A 14,804-nucleotide genomic window follows, 5' to 3' on the forward strand; every position below is an offset into this window, starting at 1 on the left:
AGAGCGAAAAAAGAAAAAAGGGAGAGAGAGAGAGAGGAGAAGAAGGTGGGAAGATGGGAACCAATATGGGAACAGGGCACTCCCACACACAAGACAAATCAGTAGACTGGGCCTTGCCGGCTATCTACATAGGGAAGGATGCAGAGTTATACACATCACCAGTTACCCAGACTTGACACCACCCCGGGAGCGTACAATAGTCATATGCACTGGGCAATGATCACAGTGCGCTGTGAACAGCCCTTCGTCAGAAATCCCTGCTGATGATCCCGGCCTCCCACGTGCCCAAGTGAGATCAGGGGCTGAAGCCTACAGGGAGTAGCATCAGGGCGCTCTAGTGGAATCCCTGATTAAGCAATCTTTGCCCTTGGCCTTGGCAAGTGCAAATGTGGAAAAATACACACACACCCCTAGGAGATAAGGCGGTCTATTTCCTATGAATTGGGGCAGCCCTTCTAGAGAAGTAATTTTGACTATATAAATATGTCAGCCAGGTCAAAAGAACGTACACATTCCCTGACCCATTTAGTCTCACTCCTGGGACTCTATCCCAGCAAATAATTTCCCTCCCTTGACCAAAGGGAGAAATCTGTACTACACCAAATAATCACTGCATCCTTATCTAGGATAGTAAAAAAATTGGAAACAACCGAAATGTCCAATATGGGAATTTCCAAAAATACAATCAGGAAAACTATGTGGCAACCTAGAATGTTCTATGCTAGGGGATGCTGACATGAAAACGCAGACCTCATGACTGCAAGGATGCTCTCACAAAGATGGGAAAGCACGTGTGACTGAAGACAGGATGGAGCATGGGGAGGGAATGGGGCAAAGCTGGGGGTCCTTGTGTAGTCTTCTAGAATTTCCATGCAATTACAAAAGTTTGTTAAATAAAACTTGAAGAGAAAAAGGTACCATTTCTCAGCAATGAAAGTGAAAATACTCTACACTCATTATTAAAGCCCTAGACTTTCCTTTTTGATTGCACTAATTACCCAGAGACAGAAGCAGAGAAATTGCATTTGAGATCTGGGGGTCAGGCCTTGGGATGTGGTGTTACATGAACAGAGTTCAGCTCAAATAAGGACAATTCTAGATCAGTCAGAGTGATCCAGAGACACAAGCTCACCGCAAGATGTGGGGAGTCCCCTATCAAAGGAGGCACACCATAAGGCCAAAGAGAATTAGACCCTCTACCCACAAAGGTGCTGGGGGCAGGGGGAGGGGACTGACCTTTCACTCCTTCCATGTCAGACTTGCTCTGCCTCTCCTGGGTAGGGTGACCACATGTCCTGGTGTGCCTGGGATAGCCCAGCGGTACACCTGTTGTTCTGGCCGAATTCTTAATAACCTCTCTTTCACTCTTAAAAGTTTCCCGACTTGTCACCTTACTCATGGGAGGCCTTTGTGGCTTTGAAGGAAGGGACCTGAAGCGACTCTGGTCAAGAGTCCAAAGGCCTGTGGCTCTCTGCTCACCTACGAACAGGCTGCCCATCGGGCTCCGAAGCTAATGCCCGCACTCCCCGCACAGGGAAGCTACCCGTGTCTCTGAGAAGGCCAGTGGCAGGGGGCTCTCCTGTCCTCGGAACATGGGCTCATTGTCTGTGCCACAAGGGGCCTCAGTTCTTCACTTTTAATCCAACTCTGAAACAGATCCAGACAAGGGCTTTATCTGAATCTTCGCAGATTAAACTCAATGCCGGTGGGAAGCGATCCTGCAGTTGCAGACATCATCTGAATCATCCCCTCCAGAGGATTTACCGGGCCAGACCAGGAGGGCTCAAATTCTTTGTGGAACCAGGTGGGGTGAGAACAAAGAACAGGGCCCTACACAGCCCTTCCTCCAGGGTATACCTCTCCCAGCTGCCCCTCCTCTGCAAGTCAGAGAGATTGCTTTATAATCTGAACCGTGGGAAAGTAGACACAATACAGAATTCAGCCATCTGAACCATGTGTGCGAAGCCAGCTCAGTGGCACTCAGGGCGGCCATGGTGTTAAGCAACACCGCCACCAAAACTAGCACTCTGTACCCACTCAACACTGACCTCCCCTTGTCCCTCCCCCCACCCCTGGCAACCCCCTTTGTCCGGTCTGTCTCTGTGAATCCGACCACTCTGGGGTAGTGCCTCTAAGTGGGACCGTACAGGATTTGTCCTTCTGTGACGGGCTTATTTCACTTGGCGTGATAGCCTCAAAGCTCACCCATGTTGTAGCACATGTGCACAATTTCCTTCCTAAGGTTGAAAAAGATCCCACTGCATGTACAGAGCACATTTTGCTTATCTGTTCATCTGTCAGTAGACACTTGGGCCACTTCTATCTTTTGGTCGCTGTGAATAAAGCTGCTGTGAACATAGGTGTGCAGACATCTCGCTCTTTCATTCTTTTGGGTCTATGCCCAGACTGGAATTGCTGGATCATATGGTAATTCTATTTTTTGACATTTTGAGGAACCTCCATACTGTTTTCCAGAGTGGCTGCACCATTTTACATTCTCACCAACAGTGCACGGGGGTTCCGATTTCTTCACATCCTTGTCAGCATCTGTTATTTGGGGGGGGGGGGTGTGCTTGTATGTTTTAATAATAGCCATCCTAATGGGTGCAAAATGGTATCTTCTTGCCATTTTGATTTGCATTTTCTTTTTTTAAAGATTATTTATTTATTTATTTATTTGTTTATTTATTTATTTATTTATTTAAGAGACACAAGGAGAAAGAGAGCACAAGCAGGGAGGAGGGGCAGAGGGAGAGGGAGAAGGAGAAGCAGACCCCCACCCCCACCCCACCACGCTGAGCAGGGAGCAGATGCCGGGCTGGATCCCAGGACCCTGAGATCATGACCTGAGCCAAAGGCAGACGCTTAAAAGACTGAGCCGCCCAGGCGCTCCTTGATTTGCATTTTCTTAAGTCAAAGTGACATTCTGCACTTGAAACAGGTCTCATTAATACAACCAAAGAATGGCTATGATTTAAAAAAAGAAAAAAGAGTAGAGGGGCACCTGGCTGGCTCAGTTGGTGGAGCACACAACTCCTGATTTCGGGGTTGTGAGTTTGAGCCCCACGTTGGGCATAGAGCCTACATACATACATAGATAAATACATTTTTTAAAAAAAGTAAAAAGTGGGGCACCTGGGTGGCTCAGTCATGATCCCAGGGTCCTGGGATCGAGTCCGCAATGGGCTCCCTGCTCAGCGGGAAGCTTGCTTCTCCCTCTCCCTGTCCCCGATTGTGTTCCCTTTCTCACTATCTCTGTCAAATAAATAAATAAATAAATAAATAAATAAATCTTTTTAAAAAAAGGTAGAAAGTGCTAGTGCCCTCACAATGCTATGTCGTCTAGAAGCACTGTTTACCTGACGACCCCGTGAGAACTGCATGAAGCCCGGCTCCCCGCTCACTCCGTACGCAGACATCAACTGCATCCCCGTTTGTCACCCCAAGCGAGTACTAACAGTCTCTTGGAAAAATCTCAGCCCCGAACTGGAGGGAGAGAGCTTTAAAATCCCTGCTAGAGGGGCGCCTGGGTGGCTCAGTCATTAAGCGTCTGCCTTCGGCTCAGGTCATGATCCCAGGGTCCTGGGATCGAGCCCCGCATCGGGCTCCCTGCTCCACGGAAAGCCTGCTTCTCCCTCTCCCGCTGCTCTTCTCTCTCTCTCTGTCAAATAAATAAAATCTTTAAAAATAAATAAATAAATAAAATCCCTGTTAGAGTGTACAGGTGTTGGCTGTAAAGTATGTCAGTGTGCAAATGATTCTGAATGGGGTAAAGTGCTCAATAAAACCTTGTTTGTTCTAGCTCTTAGCACTGGTCAAAGAAACGACGGGTGCCTTCTGTGTCTCTGAACCTCGCTGAGCCCAGGTCGGCCAGCAAAGCTGCAATCCTGTCCCTTTGTTAATTCACCAAAACAAAACAAATACAAAAACTCTCTGTACAAAACAATTATCTATGCTTCGCTTCAAAATAACGGGCGGAGGGGGGTGTGCGGGGGGATATAAATTAGACAGAATCGGCTATGAGTGGATAAATGTTGAAGAGAGGTGATGGGAACATGGGGGGTTGTTAGATCGTTTGATTTTGGTTATTTCTTCCATTTCAAAGAGAAAACTTCTCTGACGAGGTAAGGCTTGGCATACGACTGTATCTGTTTCCAGCGACCCTGGGAGGCAGGCGGCAGGCCTGTGACATCAACATTTCACAATGAAAACACGAAGACTCCTTGGGATCACTCAGTGTGGGTGCGAGTCCAGCCTGGCACCCGGGTGGTTACCCCTTGCTTCTCAGGCCTCACCCCACCCCTGAGCTCCTGGGCAGATGAAGAGAGCAATCACTGCTAGACACCTGGCAGCGAGGCGCCTGGGTCATTTCCCCAACCAAGCTCTCTTGTGCCTCAGTTTCCTGACTGCTTTTTGTCCCTTCCTGTTGGGCCCCAGGGCACACCAACTGAGAAACACTCTCGACCACACAGACTTGGCAATCCTGCAGAAGACCGATGACACGGCAGCACCCTTCAATCAAGGAGACTTGCTACGATTCTGGAATCAGGAGCTCCGCTATTCGAATCTGGGGCTGCCGAGCTGTTATTACTGGGAAAGTTGGAAAAGAGCTTCCCAAGAGCAAAGAATCTGTTCTGAAGAGAATGTGAAGAAATGGAGATTAGTGGGCCCTCAGCCACAGCAGCGGGAAGTTTTGCTCTTGCTGCAAAATTCAGGATGACTTTCGGAGGACACGGCACAAGACCAAGCAAGCACAGCCTGGGGGTGGGCGAGAACAACACGTCAGCTAGGTGTCCGAGTGTCCCAAGTGTCAGACTGCCTGCCTAGGCCAAGGGGCCCTCCACCAGACACCTGGCCGGTGGGCGGGGCCTCCAGGTGGGGCCAGGGAGGGGGCAGGGCCGGTCTGGGAAGCCATACGCTGCGGGGATGAGGCAGCCACACGCCTCCCGTTAGGAGAAGCCCACAGGAACGATGTCCTGTGCTGTCTTATTTCAAGGGAAATGATGAAGTTGCTGGGGACAGGTTGTCCGGGCACAGAAAAAAGACGTGGGGTGAATGACCAACCCACTGAATCCCACCCTGCTTCTCCAGGACAGAAACCCCCCCAAAACCTTGAGATAAATCACTGGGAGATGATGCTATAAAATCAAGGGTAAAAGCTGAGATGTCTTAGCAAATCTCCTTGTTTGCAAGGCAAACAAGGTCCAAACAGGGCATGCCGACACCCACAGTAGAAGCAAAAATGTGGCATGATGGCCGATCATTCTGTCCCTCCTTCTCCAAGTGTCCCCCACACAGAAGCTGACAAGGAACGCTTGCTGAAGATGTGCGACCATGTGCGTCCCCTCAGCCACCTGCACGGACACCGTGTCTGCTTCTCCCCTGAACCAGCCCACTGGTTTCACACACGTGCCATGCTACCTCCCGACACCCTGACCGTCTCCAGCCGGTGCCTGAGTTTCCTGGTCTTCTTCAAGGCGAGAGTCCTTGAAAGAACTGCGCTGAGTCACGGTCTCCACCGCCTCACATCCTGCTGGCTCCTCAGCCAGCCCCAGGTGGGTTTCCATCCGGCCCCAGAGCACACAGCAGCTCTGGTCAGGGTCACCAACAACCTCCACCTCGTCAAAGCCAATGCCCATTTTCTGTGTTCATCCTATGTCACCCCCCTGTGGCACAGCTGACTGTCCTCTCTACGCGGAAGGCCTCAGAGTCTCCTAGCCTCCCCTCAGCCCACCCACTCACAGCCAACTCTGGAATGGACTTTGCTGTGTAAGGTCACCTCTAGTATCCCAAGACTCCACAGTCACACCTCTCCTCTTCTCACACACCCTCCATGATCGCATCGAGCCGCGCCCCCTTTCATCTCCAAGATGGTCACAGACATAGGAAACGGAAACCTCCATGTGGCCAAGAGACCATTTGAACACGTCTGTCCCAAAATTCTCTCTCAGAACATGGTACCACCACCCATCCCTTCACTCGGCAGAATCATTCCAAAATCAGATCCAACTTGTAACCTACCAACAGTTACTAAAAGAGGCAGAAAATAATTCCACCTACTTACTGAGCATTGCAAGGTCCTACATGACCTGGTTCCTTCATTTCTCTGTCCTCGCTTGTGTCCCTTCCCCCTGTACTCACTGAGCTCCAGCTACATGCTTCTCATTGTCCCTTGCACATGCCAAGTGCATTCCTACCTCAGGGCCTTTGCAAATGCTGCTCTTCCAGCCTGCAGCTTTCTTCCCAGACGCCCACTGGCTGCTTCTTCACGGGTACTCTGGTCTTAGTCCTTAAGGCAACTCCTTGGAATGCCTTTCCCCAACCTCCCTAGCCAAGGAGCTTCCCCTTCCCTGCTCTGCTGCTCAGGAGGCTAATGCCATTACAGGTTAAACACAAGCACCAAAGGAACAGGGCTCTACCACCCTTGTCCACTCCTACCTCCCAGAGCAGGGCCTGGCCCACAGTCAAGAGGGCACAAAGTGCCCCGCTGCCGATGTCTCGTTGGTAGCATCCCCAGGGCAGGGAAGGGGGAAAACAGACCTGCATGTGGGCCAGAGCTCCGAGCGTTCCTGAACCTCCAAGGCTGGCATAGGGGCCCATTAACCTGGTTTTCGATCACCCTGGCCATCCCTGTCACAGTACTGTTAACAGTCTGTTTTATAATTAACTTGTTGCTGGTTCTGCCCGAGCTGGGCTCTTAGCCCCGCCCACCTTCTCCTCCTAAGCCACGCGGGGGCCCTGGCCAATCAGCAGTACGTGAACAATCATGATCTACTGAATAAGGACGAGGCGAGGGACCCGAGGCTGCTCTTGGTGACTCACCCAGAAGACAATGTTGTAGCTGAAAAGGAGGTACTTGTACCAGCAGCTGACCTCGGCGTTAGAGTATCTATAATAGTGCATCTTCTGAGAAGCAGGATCTGTGGACAGACATGGGAGTGATGAGATGACAGGTTCAGTTGCAAAACATCTCCCCCAAACCTGCTCCCCCAGAAAGAGCAAAGGTGAGGTTCATACACAGACTCCAGAAGTCTCCAAATCGTTTCCGTGTTCCTGCACAAGTCCAGATATTGCTTTCTTATCAGTGCCAGCTACGGACTGGGCGAAAATCATGTTAAGTCAACTCTCCAAAGAGAGCCAAAAAAAGAAGAGAATTTTTGAAAGAATGGAGGATGCCAATTTTTATTTATTTTTTTAACCATTTTATTTATTTATTTGTGAGAGAGAGAGAAAGAATGAGCAGGGGGAGGGGCAGAGGGAGAGGGAGAAGCTGACTCCCCGCGGAGCAGAGAGCCCGACGTGGGGCTCCATGCCAGGACCTTGAGATCATGACCTGAGCCCAAGGCAGATGCTTAACTGACCAAGCCACCAGGTGTCCCCATTACTTTCCTTTTGGAACCCGAAAGCAATCCAGGTGGGCCCTTAACTCCTCCACCACCCCTTGCTGCCAAAGCCGTGGCTCAGTGGTGGGGAAGGAGGTGGGGGCCTTAATGGGGGGGCAGGCAGGACCTAGGGCTCACAGGGGAATGCTCGCCCTCAGCCCCCTCTGTTCCCCTCCCACCTCCTGGGCAAGGATAAGGGCAAATCGTAACAGGGCCCGAAGCAAAACAGACAAGGCCACTCAGGCAGTGAGGAGACAACCCGCCTACAACTGCCAGGAAGAAACCAGCTGCTGCCGCAAGGAGTGACTACTGCAAAATCCCTTCCTGGGAGCGGCCTCAGTGGCCTGGCCACGGGCTTGTAATGTTCTGAGAAGTGATGCCAAGCAGGGACATGCAAACCACATCACTCTGGAAATGGGTGCTGTGCCCACTCTACCTCCTGGTCACGGGGCAGCATCAACCGGCACAGCAGTCTGGACGCCTCCGTTTGCTCACCTCCTCCCTCTGACAGGGATGCGAGAGTCTGGCCCGTCTGGCCTCAAAAACCAGCCAGGAAAGGGACTGCGACCCAGCAGCCCCCAGCCCCACCCTCAGCACAGCACTTCCACAGAAGTCCCCTCCAAGGAGGGAGTATGACTGCAATCCCGGGTACCAAGGGACACCCCTGGGCACAGGGCACACAGGAGGCCTGAACACAGCCTGGGCCACACGGGCTGGCTGCAGAGAGCCGAGCTCCTTCCTTCAGGCCTCAGCCTCCTCAACTAAAACTGATCCCTAGCATCCCTGGAGCTAAGGGACCCAGCTGGCAGCATCAAACGACTCATTACAAATACAGACCTCAGGCCTCTCCCCGCTGCAGGTTCTGAGAAGTAGGTGTGGGGTGAGGCCCAGAACCTGCATTTGTGACAAACTCCCCAGTGATTCTGACATGCCTAATGTACCAGGTATTAGCCTGGGCACCAAGGCCTGCAGTCCCTCTGGGGTTCCTGAAAAGGCAGAAGGACCCTGTTACCTGCAGCCCAGCACGCAGACCAGGGCTAGGGTCGGGATGGCTCGTGGTAGGCAACTAACTGAAGGGAACCAACATTCACCCATTTGTGTTGCACACATGACAAAAACCCCAAAGCACTGGGGTTTTCTCCAACTACAGATGACTGGCTTCATGCATATAGAAAAATAAACTTTTTTTAACCTAAAGCTCAGGCAAGTTTATCACAGAGAACAGTCAACTTGGCCAGAAATGCCCTAGAAGGCAGGACAGTAATCTAAATGGTAGAAAACCTATTCCTTTTTATGGACGAGACAACCCTGCTTCTTAGAATTGTCAAATACAGCCTCCTCTTCTTCATGGTTCCTAGAGAAGTCTGGAAGGTGGATGGCCGTACCCTCCGTGGAACGGGACCCCAGCGACTGGGGAAGGCAGCTCAGGCACAGTACCCCAAAGCTCAGGAGTCCTAGAGAGTACTCCTTGGGTATCATTTAACCTAACCATGGTAAAGCTCTCCCTCAAAAGCTTTGAAGCAGTAAACAAAGCCAGACTCCCTTCTTCCTCCACAGAGAAACCAGCTAATTAGCACGTCTTTCTGTTTTCCAGAGTACTGGCAACCTCATCCCTGCCCCCTGCTTGGGGCCTTTGGGAAATGATTACCCTGAGGTGATGTGGGGACTCTCAACCTGGAGATCCCTGTTCTTCAGCTCTGACTGGTTAACCATGGAGAACACAGAAAGGGCACAGGAAACTCCATGGGCATGCAGGCTCTGGCGGGGGGAATTCTCCGCAGGGCACCTGGCCTCCCTCACCTTAGGTTTCACCCTCTTTCATGTGGCCCCAAAGACCTCACCCCACAAAGACACACAACCACCCAGGTAAAACTGCTTTCACAGACATCAGGGTCCAAACCCAGACCCAGAGAATCTCAACAACCAAGACATACACTCCCTTACTTCCTGGAAACTCAGACATTTGGAACGACACTAGACAGGTCCACACCAAGGAAGGACCAGAAACACCCTAAGCATCCACAACACAGTGTACCACACTCAGACGTGTCCCCTATACACCTGCCATGCACAACCCAAAGCATTCACACGGGGCATCACACCATTTCTGTTGAACCAAGATAACCCTCTGCGGCCTAGGGGTGGCGATGTCCCAATGACACCATTTCCCCATCCCATTCACAAATGAGGAAACTGTTGAGGGAAAACGGTTTAGTCTTTCTTCACCCACTTGTTTATTCCTCCCCATGGGAAGATAAGGCACTCAACTTACCACGGGGTGGGGAGAGCTAGCCCACTTCCCCGCCCGCCCCTTCCCGTGGACCTGAGGAGCAGGGAGGAAAAGCTGCCTCTCACCCTCGCATGGCTCTCTATCCTGCTGGCCAGAGGCGGGAGAAGCAGATCCTGAACTTCAGTGTCACCGAAAGAGCCCGTCTCCACAGGGGCGCAACCCAGGGTATAAACTAGAGGAGGTAATGAGGTAAGGAGGTAAGGGGAAGGTTTGTTTGGACCCCAGCCTAAGCCACACCCTCCAACACAAGGTCCTCGGTGGGGGCCCATTTGGAGGCGAACAAAGCCAGCGCTGAGCTCCCAAGGTCTGGCTCAGCGGCCTCACTGCCTCAGTGAAGGAAAAAGGACTGATGAGTACACCTGAGCTGCCAACCTGAGAGTCACCCATACCAACAAAGAACCCCAAGAAGTGGACAAACGTACCGGTGCTAACTAGAACCCAGATCTGACTCAACATTCAGCCGAAACAACTCCGAAGTGACTGTGCTCCCTGAGAGCTCACCTTATTTGCTCAACCCAGTCACATCAGAGGAAGGCAGAACTTAGCTCTCCACCAACTAGGGAATTCAACGAAAACCACGGCCATTTAGGGGCACCTGCTGGCTCAGTAGGTAGAGCAGGCAACTTTTGATCTTAGGGCTGTAGGTTTGAGCCCCACGATGGGTGTAGAAATTACTTAAAAATAAAATCTTTAAAAAAGCAAACAAAAAAAACCAATCAAGACCATCTACTTTAAAATATACACAAAGAATCTTATTTTAACAAAATATCCTAAAAGATGGCTAAACTTTTCACAAATACTAATTAACATTGCAACAGAGAAGGATCTCCAAAAGCTATTCTGTAGCTTTCGTACTCTGTGGAAATACATAGAAAACAATCATCAGAAAAATTTAATTCTAAGTCCTGAAACTGTCTCAGTTCCAGAACTTACTAAAACAGAAGAAAGCATTTACATGGCAAATAGACATGTTGTTTGTCAAAACAGCAACTTCTCAAAACAAGGGGGAAGGTTAGAATCATGTCATAGTGTTGAGAGAGCTGGCTAGCAGTCTGAGAGCTAACTAATAAGCCAAAATAAATCTAAATATTTAAGGTTGCAAGCACACACACACAGCACAACAGAGCATTTCAGGACATCCCCTTCTTTGACGCAACAGGAAAGAATACAAAGTATAAAAATATCAATATGAAACAGATAAATAGTTTTCAAAGTCCCATATAATTAAAAGTAACATTAACACAAAAAGAAATACAAATGATGTTTTCAGCAGCTGCCGCAGTTATGACAAAGGGTAAAAATCTACAATACATAAAAATCCATACTTAAAAAAGACTCCAGTGTTGCAAGGACAAAGGATATGGACATTACGTGAAATGGAAGGACAATATAACTAACAGATGGCAAAACATCCAACATCACTGGACGGGAAACCTAAAGACAATCCAGAGATACTATTTCATGTTACACTGTTTAACAAAATCACCCCACTACTGCCCGCAAGCCCATGGTGAGGGTGGCAAGTCCATACCTCGTTGCTGGCAGCAGAGTCAACTGTGACTACCCTTGGGTAAGCAATATGGTTACAGATACTCAAAACAAAACAAAACAAAAAGTCATACCCTTAATCCAATAAAGTCATGACTAAGAACTTGCCTCCAGAAAATAAACCAACAGAGGAAAAGGAATATGCATTAAGTATGAAATCTGAACATCACGGTTTACAATTATGGAACAATTTGTAAGCATGTGGTTGAAGGCCAAAATGGAATATAAAAGTATGGAAATGGTTGCATGGGGCGGTGGACTTCTAAGTGATTCTGTAAAAACATTTCCACTGTTGTGCTCACCATCACCACCGCTGCATTTTAAGTGCAAACTGGCCATTGCTGGGGAGAAGGGTGTGCCTACCTCAGAGGTTATGGCCCCTCAACGTGATGACCTCTACCAGCACTGTAGCCAGGGTTTATCTACTTTGGGATTATTTCAACCTGTAAGAGTCCTTCCTTCTCCCTCTCCCTGTTTATTATTTTTTTTAAGATTTTATTTGTTTATTTGAGAGAGAGAGAAAGAGTGCATGGGGGTGGGGGCAGAGGGAGAGAATCCTCAAGCAGACTACCCACTGAGCACGGAGCCTGACACGGGGCTCGATCCCACAACCTGGAGATCATGACCTGAGCCGAAACCAGGAGATGGACGCTTAACCGACTGAACCACCCAGACACCCCAGCTCCCATTTTTAATTAAAAAAAAAGCAGCACATGCTCCACTGTAAAATATGTGAACAATTCAGAAGTATGAGAAGTGAACTGGCAATGAGAAACCACTAAACACTGGTTTTCACATTTTCACCATGACCCACAGTAAGAAACACACTAACAAAATCAAGCCAGCGCCCACATACTCGCATGCTCAACTGAGCTCATAAAACAATCCCTCCCCTTATTGCATGCCGTGCGTTCTAGATTTGCTGTTTCCGTCTTTTTTTTTTTTCAAGATCACGCCTGCACATTATCTAAGAAGCAACTACTGTAAAAGTTGTGTTGAGAAAAAGAGCAGATCCTGGGCCAGGGCTCGCCCTCTCCAAGGGACCCTTTTAACTTCTAGCTGATCTTGGTATTTATACCCCATACAATAGCTCTTAGAAATTTCTGTACATAATATGCTCGTGTTACTATTCCCTGGCTTTTCAGTTCTAGGTATTACCTACCCACTTCCTACCCTGGAAGGCAAGGATGTAATTCTCTTTACTCCCATAGAAACCACTTGTCCCCTGAAACCCCTTACTCTTCTCCTTTCCTGTATCTCCACCCCAATTATAGTTAAACTCCAGCAATGGCTGGAGTGATTTTCAGAGTTTACATTATTATGACCATTTGAGCCACCAGAGTGAGCCATATAAACCATCATTACTGTTCCTACTTTTTGTCCTCTGGAATTAATAATTCTGTTATTTTCCTGTTTAATTTCCTGCAAATTTATCAACATTCGACCCCAGATTCAATGCCAGTTGTCCAAGTCTCCTCTCAGTACGTTCATTCACACCAGATGTTCTATTTCCATTTCTTCTTCCAGAAGAAAACTCTCCTGGAGCTTACTGCGTTCGATCTGGACTGGTGTACAGAATTCCCTTTACCTCAATTTGGGATACAGCCCATGAGAGATCCAGTCTTTGCTCTCCCTGGTGGAGAAACCCTTCTGTGCAAAAGGCAAGTTTTTTGGACACTGCATGTCTGAAAACACCTTTATACTACCCTCATTCTTGAACAAAAGTTTGTGTATACAATTGGAATCAATGTCACAAGTAATGAAAAGGTGCCACTCTACCATCTTCTATTTTCCAGCATGCTGAGAAGACATGAAACCACTCAGATTCCTGATGTGTGTTTGATGTATTTCTGTGTAGGCTGATCCGGCTGCCATTTGCTGGGAAATCCTAGTTGTTGGCATCATTAACTCTTTCCTCTTAGGCCAGTCAGGTTTTCCCAGTAAGGTCTCTTTTAATCTCCTCCCTGGAATGGACGGGGCTGGCTGTTAGTACTGTAGAAGCCAAATGGAAGTAGAAGGCTGGGAAGTGAATGTGATCTCCATTTTTACCTCCAGGAATACCTGGAATCCTACCTTCTGGAGAAGGTTTATCCTTCAGCACAATAAATCTCCAATGTCCAGCTAAAGGGGAGAGGGTGTCACCAAACATCATGGAGAAAGGAATCTAGGTATCTAACCACATCAGCTACTCGGCAATAATTCTTACATTTAGCCGCCTTGGATGCTCCTCTGCCCCCGAACCCCAAAATAACAATGTAGTGACACCAACTTCTCTATTTTAAACTGGGTCACTCATGTATCTCTTCCCGGCTAGCAAAGTTTTTCTTGTTGTTGTTTCTTCTCCCTCCCCCTGTCCTCAGAGACTGATTCCTTTTTATTTTTTATTTATTTATTTATTTTTAAGATTTTATTTATGTATTTGACAGAGAGAGACACAGTGAGAGAGGGAACACAAGCAGGGGGAGCGGGAGAGGGAGAAGCAGCTCCCGCTGAGCAGGGAGCCTGATGCAGGGCTCGATCCCAGGACCCTGGGATCATGACCTAAGCCGAAGGCAGACGCTTAACAACTGGGCCACCCAGGCGCCCCGAGACTGATTCCTTTTTAAAAATTCCCTTTATCTTGGGGCGCCTGGGTGGCTCAGTTGGTTAAGTGGCCGACTCTTGGTTTCGGCTCAGGTCGTGACCTCAGGGTCCTGGGACTAAGCCCCATGTCGGGCTCTGTGCTCAGCGGGGAGTCTGCTGGAGGATTCTCTCTCTCCCTCTGCTCCTGACCCCACGTACTTGTACTCGCTCTCTCCCTCTCTCAAGTAAATAAATCTTAAAAAAACAAATAAAAATACAAATTCCTTCTATCTTAACTTCTGTGAGGTTCTATAATAAAGTAAAATTAGGCGTGTCCACTCAATCCATCAATCTACCCAGATCTCTAGGAAGACTTCAAAATATTTTTAGTTGCCATCTTTTTACAGAACAAAGTGAAAAACCAGAAAGTGTAATTTATCACCATATAAAAGAAAGGGTAAAAGAAACCTTGTAGATGTAATTAAGATGACTGATCAATTGACCTCAAAACAGTGAAATTATCAGAGTGGGTCCAAGATAATTATGTGAGCCCTGAAAAGCAGAGCTTTCTACCAGCTGAGGGCAGAGGTAGTCAGGTTCCACACATGAGAAGGATGCAGTGCATTATTGCTGGATCTGAGCTCCAGAAGCCATGTGCACAGAGCAGGAGTTAAGGGTGGCCCTGGCCGACAGTCGGCAAGGAAGCAGGGCTTCAGTCCTACAACAGTCAGGAACTGAATTCTGCCAACAACCGGCATGAGTTTGAAAGTAGATTATTCCCCAGAGCATCCAGAAAGGAATGCAACCTTGCCAACACCTAGATGTGGACCATGTGAAACCCTAGGCAGAGATCCCAGCTGAACTATGCTGTACCTGGACAGCACCATCCACCCATAACCTAGAACCCCCACCCCCCAAGTTGCCCTTGTGGTCTCCTTACCTACCCACTCTCCAGTCGACCATTCACCAAGATTCAACCTTTCCACGTGGCTTTCAAGGCTCCCAGCACTGGACCTGGCCCA

At 48.8% G+C, this 14,804-nt stretch overlaps 1 protein-coding gene across 4 annotated transcripts in view; it reads right to left on the bottom strand.

Annotated features, from left to right (window-relative positions):
* The window catches only part of TSPAN14 (tetraspanin 14), a 54,286-nt gene that overhangs the window by 20,673 nt on the left and 18,809 nt on the right, over positions 1–14,804 (bottom strand). For 2 of the 4 annotated variants that reach the window (XM_088019940.1, XM_088019941.1), the window contains one exon: positions 6,823–6,920. In XM_088019940.1, coding sequence (XP_087876066.1) covers positions 6,823–6,903 — 81 coding nt within the window. In that variant the 5' untranslated portion in view covers positions 6,904–6,920. Of the gene's footprint in view, positions 1–6,822; positions 6,921–7,017; positions 7,105–9,737; positions 9,760–14,804 lie in introns of those variants that run through there. The other 2 variants (XM_088019943.1, XM_088019942.1) reach the window with 2 other exon arrangements.

The sequence above is a fragment of the Eumetopias jubatus genome, unplaced genomic scaffold (genome assembly GCF_037043125.1).
Source record: "Eumetopias jubatus isolate StellerSeaLion01/CBP00866 unplaced genomic scaffold, mEumJub1_p1.0 scaffold_17, whole genome shotgun sequence".
NCBI classification, from domain to species: Eukaryota; Metazoa; Chordata; class Mammalia; order Carnivora; family Otariidae; genus Eumetopias; species Eumetopias jubatus.